Source organism: Melanerpes formicivorus, unplaced genomic scaffold (genome assembly GCF_026170545.1).
Source record: "Melanerpes formicivorus ecotype bairdi unplaced genomic scaffold, bMelFor1.0.p_v2 SCAF_86, whole genome shotgun sequence".
Classification (NCBI taxonomy): domain Eukaryota; kingdom Metazoa; phylum Chordata; class Aves; order Piciformes; family Picidae; genus Melanerpes; species Melanerpes formicivorus.
The window spans coordinates 1425820-1441523 of record NW_027142438.1 but is presented as its reverse complement, the minus strand read 5'-3'; the positions used below and the strand labels follow the sequence as shown (position 1 = coordinate 1441523).

The window sequence follows — 15704 nt, the reverse complement described above, 5'->3', positions numbered from 1 at the left end:
TGAGCCCAGAGGAGGCCACAAAGATGCTGCAAGGGCTGGAGCAGCTCTGCTGGGAGCACAGGCTGAGGGAGCTGGGGCTGTGCAGCCTGCAGAGGAGAAGGCTCCAGGGGGACCTCAGAGCCGCCTGCCAGGACCTGAAGGGATCCTGCAGGAAGGCTGCAGAGAGACTTCTCCTGAGGGGGTCTGGAGCCAGGGGGAATGGTTTGAAGCTGAGGGAGAGCAGGGTCAGACTGGAGCATGGAGGGTCCTGAGGCCCTGGCACAGGCTGCCTGGGACGTGTTTCAGAACCCTGTGGCCATGACTCTTGGGGCCATGGTTTGGTGGCCACGGTGGTGTTGGGTCAAGGGCTGGGCTGGGCAATTTTGGAGGCCTTTTCCCAGCCTAACAAGGCTGTGATCCAGATAGGAGACCCAAAGCAGCCATCAGCTCCTCACCTTCCAGCGCACAGGGCTGAGGGCCTGGATCTGCTGGTTCATGTCTTCCTCCACGTTGAATCTGTTGATGACTGAGTTGAGTTTGAAGGCCATGGCGTAGTCTCGGCACCAGCGCCTCAGCCGCCGCAGGTTCCCCAGGTGGCTCCTCTTGCCCTGCCCATGGCCGATCAAAGCGTTGACCTCCTCCTCAAAACTGTCACAGGAAATGGCCAGGATGTCTAAATATTCACCTGCAAGCAGGGTTGCAAACACCATTCAACACCCAGCCCCTCAGAGGGAAGAGCTACAGAATCACAGAGTCACCAGGATGGAAAAGACCTCAGAGATCATCCAGCCCAAACCTGCCACCCAGCACCAGCCAAGCAAGGAAGCCAGGGCACCCAGTGCCTCATCCAGGTTCTTCTTAAACACCTCCAGTGATGCTGTCTAGAGTGTCAGGGAGTGATAGGACTGGGGGGGATAGAGGAAAACTAGAAATGGGGAGATTGAGATTGGATGTTAGGAAGAAGTTGTTCCCCATGAGGGTGGTGAGAGACTGGCACAGGTTGCCCAGGGAGGTGGTGGAAGCCTCCTGCCTGGAGGTGTTTGCAGCCAGGCTGGATGTGGCTGTGAGCAACCTGCTGTAGTGTGAGGTGTCCCTGGCCATGGCAGGAGGGTTGGAACTGGCTGAGCCTTGAGGTGCCTTCCAACCCTGACAATTCTGTGATTCTATGATTCTATGGTAACTCCACCAACTCCCTGGGCAGCACATCCCAATGGCCAATCTCTCTTGCTGGGAAGAATTTCTTCCTAACATCCAGCCTAAACCTCCCCTGGCATATCTTGAGACTGTGTCCTCTTGTACTGGTGCTGCTTGCCTGGGAGAACAGACCAAACCCCACCTGGCTGCAACCTCCCTTCAGGGAGTTGGAGAGAGCAAGAAGGTCTCCCCTGAGCCTCCTCTTCTCCAGGTGTGGAGGGTTAGAGAGAAAGTCTCAGCCTTCTCCCCCCACAAAGATAAGAAAAAAAAAATAACCACAGCTAGCCCACCGGAGGAGCAAAGGGAAATGCTATATTTATGTTATGAATATACTGGTGATTTGTGTTAAAATTATAAGACTTAGAGTGCAGTGGGATTAAGGGTCAGGATCTTGTGAGGCCTGTTTAGAGGGTAAAGGGAAAGAAACCTATCTTGCAGACTTGCAAGGATACTGTCTGGTTAATTGGAGACATCACGGCTGACGAGGAGCTGTCTTAAACATTCAGAACTAGGAATTTGTTTTCTTCAGATAAGAAGCCTGCACAATTGGGCATGCATGAAAGTGGATGCTTTGACCCTTACCACACTGAATGTAGGGAGAAGGGATTTGACCATCTATTCTAAGACTAATTATCATATGCCTGCCTTCTATTTAGCATAAGTTTGCTTATGTAGATGATGTAACTATATAAGATGAAGAAAACTATTGTAAGGTTGCTTTTTGGGTGAAGTTTTGTACCCTCACATGCCCAACCGGTTGCTTTGCTTGCTTTTATTGCTTTTATTGCCTTTTTACGATCTTTTAGTGCCAATAAATCTGTTACCAAAAACTTTTACCTGGAGTCATCTATAACAAATGGTGCATTGGCCAGGAATCGTCTGAACCTTCACATCTTTTGAACTGCAAATGAAGGGGCGCCCCACAGCATTTTCTGTGGCTTCATTGTAGTCAAAAGACGGAATGGTCAGCACGATCAGAACTCAATAAAGGCAAGCAAAGAAATTTTTAATTTTTTTTCTTTTATTTTATTTTCCTTTTTTTTTTCTTCTTTTTTTTTATATTGTTTTGTTGTTTGACGTCCAATTGGAGGACGTGGACCCTGTAAAACTTCGTATACGAGATCCAAGCGACGACGACCATGGTGGTGGGAATACAGCTTGGGGGGGGAAGGATTCGGCTACATTTGTATTCGGCTACCATAGTTTGAGTGTTTGAGTCCGCTGTTTCAGGTTCTGCAAGGGGGGAGGTGCGGTGGATCTGGTGCGGTGGCTCTGGCTGGTAAAGAAGAGGGGTATTCGTGAGTAGGAATTATTTTGATTATTCCGCTTGCATGATTATTTGTGGTATTGTTCCACTTGCATGAGTATTTGTAGTAGCCAGGAACTGTATTCGTGAGTAGGAATTGTTTAGACTGTTCCACTCGCATGAGTATTTGTGGTAGCCAGGAATGGTATTCCTGAGCAGGAATTCTTTGGATTTTGTTTAGTTTTTTATTTTAATTTTATTTTATTTTAGTTTTATTTTATTTGTTTATTATTTGTAATATTTGTGGTAGTCAGGAGAAAATGGGACAAAAGAAGAGTAAGTCATCAAAGCAGGGTGGAGAGAAGGCTTTACCTTCTATTCCTCCAGAGAGTCCGTTAGGAATGCTCATTCAGTACTGGGAGGATGATGGACAGAGAAAAGGGAAATCAAAAGAAAGAATGATTCACTACTGTATGGAGGTATGGCCAAAAGAATCATTAAGACCACATGTGTTTTGGCCTATTTTTGGATCTTTTGAGGATTGGATTTGCCAAGCTTTGAACCATCATGTGAATTCTAAAAAGTGTTTTAGTAAGGAAGAAGCTGAATATGTTGCTATTTGGATTAGGGTCTCACGGCCCTCTCCTGTTCCAATATTAAGAACTGAGGATAAGGACAAAGACAAGGAGAAGGAGAAATGGGAACCCCTGGATAACCTACCACCACCTTTTCACCAGAACAGGGGTCAAGGTCCCCTAAATCAAATAGCCCTGCAACCAACTTCTCCTTCACCCACCCAAACAAGAAGCAGAGTGAGGAATGACAGGAATGAACAAGAGGGAGACAGTGTAGGATTACATCCACTCAGGGAAGTGCCTATGGGGGGGCAGCAAGGAGGAATAGGGTTTGTGACTGTACCTCTCAGTACATCAGATGTCTGCAGTTTTAAGAAAGAGATGGGTACCTTGCTGGATGATCCCTTAGGTGTAGCTGAGAGACTGGACCAATTTTTGGGTCCCAATGCATATACTTGGAAAGAGATGCAGTCTATTTTGAGTATTCTATTCACTGCAGAGGAAAGAAACATAATTAGACAGGCTGGTATGAGAATATGGGAAAGGCAGAATCAGGGGGGGCCACCAGGAGATCAAAAGTGGCCTAATCAAGACCCTGGGTGGGACCATCAGCAGCCCCAAGGGAGACAGACTATGAGTGACCTGAGAACTATAATAATACAAGGAATTAGGGAAGCTGTTCCTAGAGGACAGAATTTTGATAAAGCTTTTAGTGACCAACAGAGGAAGGATGAATTTCCCACGGAGTGGATGGGAAAATTAAAGAAAGATTTGCACATGTACTCTGGAATAGACCCCAATCCTGCAGTTGGAGTGATACTTCTCAGGACACAGTTTGTGGTGAAATCATGGGGAGATATTAGAAAGAAACTGGAAAAGATCGAGGATTGGCAAGATAGGGGATTAGAGGAGTTACTATGGGAAGCTCAGAAACTATATGTAAGGCGGGATGAAGAGAAACAAAAAGCAGAGGCTAAACTGCTTGTAACTGCTGTAAGGGAAAGTCAGAAATCAGGTAGCTGCTCGGACCTTTGGGGTGCTATCGATCATGGATAAAGGTGTCAGGGGCTGTATATTCTGGGGACAAGAATATCAAATGAGTCCCCAGAAGGAGGAGGTAATTTTTTTGGTAGATATGGGAGCAGAAAATCTATTATACAAAAGATTCCTAAGACTCCTAAGAGGGTTGAGAAGGAAAAACCCCAGCAACAGTAATTGCAGCTAAAGGGGAACCTTTTAAGGTGCTCCTGCTTGAAACTATAGAAATAGAATCTGGAAAAGGATTTGTTTAAATGATTTGTAAGTTGTTTCAGAGACCGAATACACTCTCTTGGGAGAGATCTTTTTTTGTTTTGTCAACAACAGATTACAGCTGTCCGGACTGCAGAAAAAGGGTGGACTCATGTGTCGCGAGTAAAAGGACAGTAACTTCTGAGCCTGGAGAGATTAGAGTGACTCTACAGAGAAAGCAAAACTGACATCAGCATGAATTCCACACCACTTACACAGATGATTGGAAGCATCTCCGAGACTGCAGTTAGTGCTGACAGATAAGTACTTGATGCAATACTGTAACATCTCAGTCTGAAAGCTCCGGAACTTACAAGACAGACCCACCTCCTGAAATATATGCAATAGCGTGTGATATTGAATCTGTGTTGCAAGAGAACATTGAGGAATATCCCCATTTCATTCTGTGTATAAAACATCATAGAACTCATGGGGGATGGGTAACTTGAAATGTTTTAAATGTTGTAAGAAATGGTCTTGTATCTCTTATAATTGAGGAGTATTTTGTCCTGAATGCTGTAACTGTAAAACTGTAAAAGGAGGCCCAAAAATAGGCAGTTTGGATTGATAAATATAGAGATCTTATTTTGTGGTAATGAAAAAGGATTTAAATCCCCATGGAAAATTCTTGAAAGGGATTGGCATAAGTGAGAAATAAAGGCTAGAGAAATTTTAGTTAGGGATACCAAGAACAATTAGAATAGAATAGAATGGAATGGAGGAGGCCAGGTTGGAGGATACCTTCGGGATCATCGTGTCCGGCCTATCAACCAATCCAACCCACCTGATCAACTGGGCCATGGCACCAAGCACCCTATCGGGTCTCCTCCTGGGCACCTCCAGTGGTAGTGACTCCAGCACCTCCCCGGGCGGCCCATTCCAGTGGGCAATCACTCTCTCTGTGTAGAACTTCTTCCTGGCATCCAGCCTGAACCTCCCCTGGTGCAGCCTGGGACTGTGTCCTCTTGTTCTGGTACTGGCTGCCTGGGTGAAGAGACCAAACTCCGCCTGTCTACAACCTTCCTTCAGGTAGTTGTAGAGAGTAAGGAGGTCTTCCCTGAGTCTCCCCTTCTCCAGGCTAAGCAACCCCAGCTCCCTCAGCCTCTCCTCACAGGGCTTGTGTTCCAAACCCCTCATCAACTTCATTGCCCTTCTCTGGACTCGTTCCAGCAAGTCAACATCCTTCCTAAACTGAGGGGCCCAGAACTGGACACAGTACTCGAGGTGTGGCCCAACCAGTGCAGCGTACAGGGGCAGAATGACCTCCCTGCTCCTGCTGGCCACACTGTTCCTGATGCAGGCCAGGATGCCATTGGCCCTCTTGGCTGCCTAGGCACACTACAGGCTCATGTTCAGCCTACCATCAACCAGCACCCCCAGGTCCCTCTCTGCCTGGCCACTCTCCAGCCACTCTGACCCCAGCCTGTAGCACTGCATGGGGTTACTGTGACCAATGTGCAAAACCCAGCACTTGGATGTGTTCAATCTCATGCCGTTGGATTCTGCCCATCTGTCCAGGTCCCTCTGCAAAGCCTCTCTACCCTCCAGCAGATCAACTCCTGCCCCAGCTTGGTGTCATTTGCAAATTTACTGATGATGGACTCAATGCCCTCATCCAGATCATAAATAAAGATGTTAAAGAGCATGGGGCCCAGCACTGATCCTTGGGGCACACCACTAGTGACTGGCCACCAGCTGGATGTGACACCATTCACCACCACTCTCTGGGCTCTGCCTCCAGCCAGTTCCTAACTCAGCTCAGCATGCTGCTGTCCAAGCCAGGGGCTGACAGCTTGGCCAGTAGTTTGCTGTGGGGGACGGTGTCAAAAGCCTTGCTGAGGTCCAGGTAGACTACATCCACAGGCTTCCCCACATCCACCAGGCAGTCACCTGATCATAGAAGGAGATCAGGTTTTTGAAATTGAAAGGGTTAGTAGAAGGAAAAAAAGTAAGGAAGACATAAGAAAAATTATTGTAGAGGATTTTGAGGGAAGAGGAATTGAAATAACAAAAGCACAATGGGAAATGGTAAACAAGCCAACTGAGGAAGTAGAGAAGAGACTCTGAATGAAATCTTAAAGTGGGTTAAGGAATCTGTGGGGCTCCTGAAGAATGTAACTGCTGCCAAGAAGACATGACACCTGGCTGCTGGTTGCACTCAGTAGGCTAAGGAGGCAGGGTTAACATATACTGGTGGAGCCTAATCTTGATCCTAACCCTGTCTTTGTATAAAGAGTCCAATCAAAATCAAAGACCATGTTCCCACATGTGGATAAATTCTCTTCTAATATTAGTAATGACAGCTAGGTTGAAAGGCCATTATGGAGCTAAGATTATAACATCATCTGAAGTAAAGGTATGAGAACAGAACACTTATCTGCACTTGTTGAAAGGGAGCACACTCAGCTCAATCAGTGGAGCATGAGACTCTTAATCTCAGGGTCGTGGGTTCATGACTACAGCAGACAGGCAGTAGTGTCATTTTATTGTTGGATATGTTCCCAGCTACCTGAGAATTCAGCACACAGGTTTCCTTTGATAGAGACAGTCTTTCCTGATGTAACAGAAATACAAAAAGCATTCCAAAAGCCCAGCAACTTGAGGATTGTACCAAGATTCCACAATTTCAGTTAAGGGGGAGATTACAATTTGAAGAACCCTTGGCTGTAGATATGCCTGTACCTTGTATCCAGCGATGTTGGGAGACAACTATAGGCAGGAATAAAGGGGAAATAGGACTGACCCTGGATGTGGGAATGTAATTTTTATAGGACAGTAATCAAAGTGTTCACAATTTATTCGTTAGGAAGAAGGAAATATGGGGAGCCATGATCAGACCAGAAAGAAAGGACACATACCTAAAGGATGGCTGATACCTATTGGGTCAGGATGGTATTGGATATGTGGTAAAAATGCTTATAAGGTATTACCCTTAGGCTGGTAAGGAAGATGTGCTATAGGACTGGCCTATCCTCATATCTTTATAGTAAATCATCCACGGGAATTACTCAGGAGCTTTGCAAGAAGAACCAAGAGGGGAGCAAATCCACTACCAACCAGGCATAACAAGTTTCATAGTTTTGCTAGGAGGTTTCTACCTTGGCTTGGGGTTAGTGAACTTGAAAAAGCGATAGTAAATTTTTCTGCTACAGCTGAAATTATGATGAATGCAAGCATAGATGCAATAAAAGCTCAAAAGCTTGAAGTCAATAGTCTCTCAAAACAGGTTAGCTTTGGATTTCTTACATGTTGTATGTGTAGACATAAATGTAAGCTGTTGTAGTTATGTTAATCTGTAGTTTTGTTAAGTGATTGTCCATCACAATCAAATATTACATCAGATTTCTTTGGATGATACTTCTGGATTTAAAGAAATATGGGATAAGTTAACTTCTTGCTTATCGAATATAAGTTGCTTTAAAAAATTGTTTGTAATACCTGTTGGAATAATTGTAATACTGCTCTGTGTAATTCATTGTAATTGTTGTTTTAAAATGGTAAGACCTTTAGGTAAAATTGTTTATGCCAATAAGTTACAAGCAAATGGTTATGATCTGAAGGTGATCAAAATAGAGGAACTTAATTATGATCCAATTAAGAAGGTTCTGAAATATCTGGAGATTTTACCACAAATCAATGGTGACAAAAAGAAAATGGGGGATTGTTATGAATATACTGGTGATTTGTGTTAAAATTATAAGACTTAGAGTGCAGTGGGATTAAGGGTTAGGATCTTGTGAGGCCTGTTTAGAGGGTAAAGGGAAAGAAACCTATCTTGCAGACTTGCAAGGATACTGTCTGGTTAATTGGAGACATCACGGCTGAGAAGGAGCTGTCTTAAAGATAAACATTCAGAACTAGGAATTTGTTTTCTTCAGATAAGAAGCCTGCACAATTGGGCATGCGTGAAAGTGGATGCTTTGACCCTTACCACACTGAATGTAGGGAGAAGGGATTTGACCATCTATTCTAAGACTAATTATCATATGCCTGCCTTCTATTTAGCATAAGTTTGCTTATGTAGATGATGTAACTATATAAGATGAAGAAAACTATTGTAAGGTTGCTTTTTGGGTGAAGTTTTGTACCCTCACATGCCCAACCGGTTGCTTTGCTTGCTTTTATTGCTTTTATTGCCTTTTTATGATCTTTTAGTGCCAATAAATCTGTTACCAAAAACTTTTACCTGGAGTCATCTATAACATTTACAAGCAATTTTTTAGGGAATGCAGGGTATATACACAATTTACAGTATTTACAATATATACACAGAAATATACAGCAAAGTAAAAAGAACAATAATACAGGAACGAAATTCCCCCCCCCGTACCCCCTTCTCTCCCCTTTTTCCCCAAAAAGGGTTAGAAAGAGAGAAAAAGAGCAGTTGTTAATTAAAGCAGTTATAAATTAAAGCAAAGTGTTAGTAGGCTGCACGCTTATCTGTCCAAGGTCAGTCTGGCAGAGAGCCTAGAAGCGGACGAGCTGGAAAGGAGGAGGGGAGAGTGAACTGAGGAAAGTCCCAGTCGCACTCAAAACTATAAGGTTGCATTCTACCAATCTACCAATGAAATTCGTTTAGACCTGTCTTTTGTTTACAAAACATTCAGCCACAGTGCCCTAGTACTGTCCTTTTCTTAAAGGCACAGCCTCAAACGGTCACAGTCCACCCCTTCTAAACAATTTCATTGGCTGTTCATACTGTCCGTCCAATCCAAGACAATATTTACAGTTCGTAAGTAAAGTTCATAGTTCATTCCGGCTATACTGAGATGTAGATGATCCAAAAGTCCAAGAAAATCAGGAAATGAGAAAAATGGAAAACAGTTTATCTCTTCGCAGACGAAGCGAAGAAAAGGGAAACCGGGATTCTCAGGGTCTCTTAGTTGACTCAGGACTCTAAGGGTCCTCAGGGTTCGTGCACCATAGATTCCTCGCAGATTCTTCCTTTGGACGCGATGTAGATGCACAACAGTTTGAAATTAAACTGTTGTAGGTTTGAGAGGAAGGTCCAGCCTTCTTCCCCCCACAAAGAGAGGAAAGAAAAATTGATACAGCTCCAGTTAAGCAAGAAGCAGTTTTAAAGACTAGAAGTGGAAAGACCAAAGATGATCCAGGAGCTAATGGAGGAGAAGAGCAGGAGATTGATCCTGGTGAGGGGCCCTCTACTAGTAAAGATCCTGCTGAGGAGGAAGAGAAGGTTTGTTTTAAAGATCTAGCTGAATTAGTGAGATCAAACATTCAGCCATAGTGTCCCTTTCTTAAAGGCACAGCCTCAAATGGTCACAGAAACTCTTTCAGCTAAAGTTAAATTTCTTTGTGGAATACACTGAATTTCACCATTCTCTTGCATTACCCAATAAGTGTGACCCGGACCTTCAGCTGAAACCACCCCTCGGACAGGTTTAGCCTCTCCTGAGGGCAAAAATACCCAAAAAGTTTTACCTAACTGTGATCGTTTGAGGCTGTGCCTTTAAGAAAGGGACAGCACTATGGCTGAATGTTTTGTAAACATAGGACAGGTCTAAACGGATTTCATTGGTGGATTGGTAGAATGCAACTTTAAGTTTTGAGTACAGCTGAGACTTTCCTCAGTTCACTTTCCCTCCTCCCTTTTCGCAGCTTGTCCGCTTCTAGGCTCTCTACCAGACTGACCTTGGACTGATAAGCGTGAGGCCTGCAAACCTACCAACATTTTGCTCTAATTTATAACTGCTTTTAATTAACAACTGCTCCTTTCCTCTCTTTCTAACCCTCTCTGGGGAAAAAGGGGATAGAAGGGGGTATGGGAGGGAACCCTCCTCCAGCAGGGAGAGGGGAATTTCGTTCCTGTATTACTTTGCTGTATATTTCTGTGTATATATTGCAAATACTCTAAATTGTGTATATATACCCAGCATTCTCTAATGCTGCTTCTAAATACAGCATTCCTTTGCTCCTCCGGCTGTGGCTAGCTGTGGTCAATTTTTTTTTTTCTCTCTTTGTGGGGGGAAGAAGGCTGGGCCTTCCTCTCAAACCCACAACACTAACAGGTTCTTTTCTCTAACAACAGGAACTCTATCACCTTCTACTTTCTGTAGCAGATCTGAATGTGCAGGTCCAGCTCGGTTCACTGAACGTCTACAATTTACCAGCCATGTTGCTTGTGCTAAATGTTTTTCCCAATTTTTCAAAGATCCACCCCCCATGGCTTTAAGAGTGGTCTTCAACAAACCGCACGAGTTACTCTCTCCTCTGGAGGTTTAGCACAGTTGGTACCTTCAGGCCAACTTGAGATCACCTCCACCTCCATTCTGCTTTCGCACAGGCCACACTGGACTGTTGAAAGGGGAATGAGTTTTGCTGACGACTTTCTGACTCTCCAACTGACGAATCAGATTCTGAATGGGCAACAAAGAGTCACGGTTGGTTCTGTATTGTCTGTGATGCACAGTGTGAGAAGCAACCGGCAATTTAATGTCCTGTATATTGTGTTGTCCCACAACTGCAGATTCATCAGAAAGCTCAGGTCTAACAGACAGCTTCAGTTTTTTTCCATCAATTTCTACAGAAGCTACTCCAAAAGCCCATTTGTAACCTCTAGGGTCTTTGAAACGCCCTTCTCTCAGAAAATCAATTCCCAAAATACAAGGTGCATCAGGTCCGGTCACAACTGTATGCTTCCTCCATTGTTTACCAGTTAAACTTATATTAACCTCTACCTTACTTAACTCCTGAGATCCACCAGTGACTCCCAGAATAGTTATAGACTCTGATCCCTGATAATTTGATGGCATTATGATGCACTGAGCTCCTGTGTCAACCAAGGCCCTGTACTTCCGAAATTGTGAAGTGCCAGGCCACCGGATGTACACATCGCAATAGATTCTGTTATCTCTATTATGCCTTTCCTCCCCCTGGCTGGAGCCAGAGCACCCCTAGTTATGGGGAATATGCCCACATGTGCATTGAGCACAGTGTGCAGTGTTAGAACTGGAGCCGCTGTTGGAGCCACCAGAGTTGTTCTGGGGAACTGTGGAAGTAACAGCTACCCTTCTGGTATTGCTACCTCGGGTTCTGCCACTTTGCAGTTCCCTCAGTCTCCTGAAAAGATTAGAAGTTGGTTGGCCATCCCAGTGGTTCATGTTCTCACCAAACTGATCACGCAGAGTTATCCAAATAGTCCTACGTGACTGCCTTGGTGGTCTGTTTTGGTTTGATCTGTTTTGGAATGACCTCCTTGGAGGACGTCTATTCCTCACAGATGAAACTTGTATCCACCTGGAGGAAGAATTAGAATTTTCTCTTTGTGCCAATTGGGATATGGAATCTTTCGTCTCTTTCATGCAATTCTCAATTTTTCCAGGCAGTGTTTCAATGGCTGAAACCAAAGAAACACGTGTCATGCTATCCTCCAATTGTCTCATTTGATCAGTGAATTGGCCAACCGTAGGAGGAGCTCCACCATAATTTCTTGACACAATTCTTCTCGCCAGAATGTTTGCATAATTAGAAGGAGCCAGCTTGATGAGCTTTTTAGCAAGACCTGTTCCTACAGGAATGTCATCAGGATTCAGAGTTTCATGTTCACCATAGAGTATCTCTCTAACAGCATAGTCTCTCAGGTGCTTAATTCCCTCGTCTATGGTAGTCCAGGGTTTAGGATTCCATGGAAGATCATCTCGGGAAGGGTATCTCAGGGCAACCGCCATTAAAAGGCGTACCCACAGATTAACCTTACCGAGAACCTTGCCTAGATGTCTATCTATTCCATTATCCTTCGAGAGAGTTCCTAACTGAGCTGCTGACTTGTCTCCAACTATTAGAGTTGGAGCACCTGTATCATAACATCTACTAAGCCAAGTTAGAATTGGCTCCTTATCTGCTCTGGTGTAATCTTTACAGACATTTCTCAGCTCTTCATGAGGCAAATGACACCCCGAAAGGTCATCTTCATCTCCATCCATCACATCTTCCTGAACACGTTGTCCCCATAATCCTGCTGTCACTCTCCTAAGGATCTCTTTAAGCTGAGAACCAGCACTGCTAGCTCCTGTCCTAGCTGCATCTGTATCCTGTTTTGATCTCACTAACTCAGCTAAATCTTTAAAACAAACCTTCTCTTCCTCCTCAGCAGGATCTTTTCTAGTAGAGGGTCCCTCACCAGGATCAGTCTCCTGCTCTTCTCCTCCATTAGCTCCTGGATTGTAGTAGAATGGGAAAAGGAAAAAGGCCTACAGGACCATCTGGCCTTCTGATAAGATAAGGGATACCTGCAGGACTGCCTGGTGCCCTGCCAAGATAAGGAATGCCACAGAACATGATGGATGTAGCTGAATTATCACGAAGTGTCACAAGGGCACTGTAGTCGTGTAATCGTGAGGGTTGTAAAACAAGTAGGGGGCTTATCCAAACAAGATGTGTGTGGCTTGCTGAAGTAGGATGCTAAAACCGCAAGAGGTGGGGTTGACATGTAATCTGTAGCCAATAGTATGTTACCAAGTAGGCATAATTATAGTAAACTGTATATAAGATGTGTCTGATGCTCAATAAAGTTGGATTCCGCTGATCACATTGATCGTATAGCAGCCCCTTCTTGCAACACTGGATCATCTTTGGTCTTTCTACTTCTAGTCTTTAAAATTGCTACTTGCTTAATTGGAGCTGTGTTTGAATTTACAGCCACCTTGACAGAAGCTGACAGGTTCTGAGACAGATCAGCTGCTGCGGGAGTGGCTTCCAGTCCCGCCGTGCACAAACGTGGAAATGACCTTTCCCCATTAATGGCCGAAGAAGAGGAAGGAGAAGAAGGAGGAGGAGCAGCCATGTTGGCAGTTGCCTCCACCCCTGGCAGCTTGCCAGAATCAGCAACAAAGCCGTTCAAAGCAGCTTTTCCAATAGACTTTTAACTTTCTCTTTAACTGACACAGATTCTCCATTCTCCTCATCACTAGACGTCTCTGGTGCCGACCCAGAGGAACGCCGCTTCTTCTTTGATCTATGCTTAATAATAAAACATGCTCTGGACATCTTTCTCTCCCGATGCAAGGAAAATAGCAAATATGCAATGACTATCATCAGCAGCAGATTCAAACACATCAAATAAATCACCTTTGGATCCCAGCCATCACTTAAAATCACCCTTTCTCCTACTGGGATCTTAAACTCCTTTATCTCAATTGGGAGAGTGCTAGAGGTCACATTCCTGTATCTCACAGGCCAGAAAATATCCAGGCAGCGACCACACAGAAGCCACATTTTGTACATAAACCACAAATAAATTTTGTGCATCAAATATTTACCCAGATGATCGATAAGGAGGCCCAGACAATACTTGTAGATCAGAACCGAACACACTGAGAATTGCAATTGCTTAAAAATACAAAGCACCTTCATGTTTGCTAGTCTGGCTCGAGCAAGCAATAAATCAAGCTAATTATCCTCAAGCCCCATGTTGGGTGCCAAAAATATGTGGAGGATTACAGAGAAAGTCTCAGCCTTCTCCCCCCACAAAGAGAAGAAAAAAAGAAAATAACCACAGCTAGCCCGCCGGAGGAGCAAAGGGAAATGCTATATTTACAAGCAATTTTTTAGGGAATGCAGGGTATATACACAATTTACAGTATTTACAATATATACACAGAAATATACAGCAAAGTAAAAAGAACAATAATACAGGAACGAAATTCCCCCCCCCCCCCTTCTGGAGGAGGGTTCCCCCCCGTACCCCCTTCTCTCCCCTTTTTCCCCAAAAAGGGTTAGAAAGAGAGAAAAAGAGCAGTTGTTAATTAAAGCAGTTATAAATTAAAGCAAAGTGTTAGTAGGCTGCACGCTTATCTGTCCAAGGTCAGTCTGGCAGAGAGCCTAGAAACGGATGAGCTGGAAAGGAGGAGGGGAGAGTGAACTGAGGAAAGTCCCAGTCGCACTCAAAACTATAAGGTTGCATTCTACCAATCTACCAATGAAATTCGTTTAGACCTGTCTTTTGTTTGCAAAACATTCAGCCACAGTACCCCAGTACTGTCCTTTTCTTAAAGGCACAGCCTCAAACAGTCACACCAGGCTAAGCAACCCCTGCCCCCTCAGCCTCTCCTGACAGGGCTGTGCTCCAGACCCCTCCCCAGCTTTGTTGCCCTTCTCTGGACACCTTCTAGCAGATCAACATCTTTCTTAAACTCAGGAGCCCAGAATTGGACACAGGACTTAAGGTGTGGCCTAACCAGTGCTGAGCACAGGGCAGAATGACTTCCCTGCTCCTGCTGGCCACACTGTTCCTGATGCAGGCCAGGATGCCCTTGGCCTGCTGTGGTGGGTTAACGCCTTTTTCTGAAAACAAAAGAACAAAGCAGGGTGGAGGGCTTGAAGGTACTTTACCCTCCCTGCAGGGCGTTTCCCCTGGGAAAGCTGAGTCTGTTCCACTCCCCCCTCCCTGCCCAGCTAGGGTATAAAAAGCAGGACATCATAGCTGTTGGATCACCTTTTTGGCTCCTGCCTCTGCTGGATGAGAGCTACTGCAGCTGCCCTCCTGCTCCTCAGCCATGTGGCCAGACCTGATCCTTTTCCCTGCTGCCTCCGCACCTCCTCAGAGAAAGACTGGTTTTGTATTATTCTTTTCTGTCCCACTGCCATCCATTCTTGTTCATTGCCCTTGTGAACTTTTATTTCTGTTATTGTCATATATATAATTTAAAGAAAAATTCTTCGCCTCTCTACTTCCAAGATGACTCCAGATTGTTGTTTAGTGGATTTGCTCCTTACCTTTTTTTTTTTCCCTCTCCCTGTTTGGAGGGAGGAGGGGGGGAGTGGGGAAAAAATTATCAGCCTTTTCCCGATTTGAACTTTTAACTCCCAGTTAAGGCTCAAACCGCTACAATTTTTGGCGCCTCCAACATGGGGCTCGGAAATTAATCTTGTATTGGGAAAGCAATACATTCTCTGAAAAAGGAACTGGAAGTAGAAATGGCAATTTTAAAGAACCTGATAGTCCAATCCTTTGCATGGGTGTTTGGCTGGATCTTTTGGACCCACATTTACAAATTAATAACTTACCATGTGGTGTGGTTAATGATAGAGATGCTGATCAACTGGATAAATATTTACCAATTAAGTTAGGCATGTATCTCTTGAATTCATTGAATTTCACTGTCAGTAGTAACTTTTGTAACATAGGAAACTTTCCTGAAGCAAGTTATGAAACCAATGGTGTAGATAAAAGTGCCTGTGATGGATGCGTCGGGCAACTCGCTCAGGACAGCACCAAGACCAGCAACCGCCGGGGACCAGCTGCTGCTCTCCTTTTCGGGCTGCGGGAATCGCCATCGCTGCCAAGTTTTGCCATGAGGAAGCAGCAGCCGCCCTTTCACGTGGTCAGACTCCTGATCCCAGCGGCGGGAGCGGCTGAATTTAAAAGGCACAGCTGCGGCTCGTGCGGGCTCTCTTCGTTG

The 15704-nt window shown here is 44.7% G+C and overlaps 1 protein-coding gene across 1 annotated transcript in view; it reads right to left on the bottom strand.

The window, feature by feature from the left end:
• The window catches only part of RSAD2 (radical S-adenosyl methionine domain containing 2), a 42771-nt gene that overhangs the window by 15412 nt on the left and 11655 nt on the right, over positions 1 to 15704 (bottom strand). Inside the window, 1 exon segment of the mRNA XM_068165200.1 lies at positions 435 to 664. Coding sequence (XP_068021301.1) covers positions 435 to 664 — 230 coding nt within the window.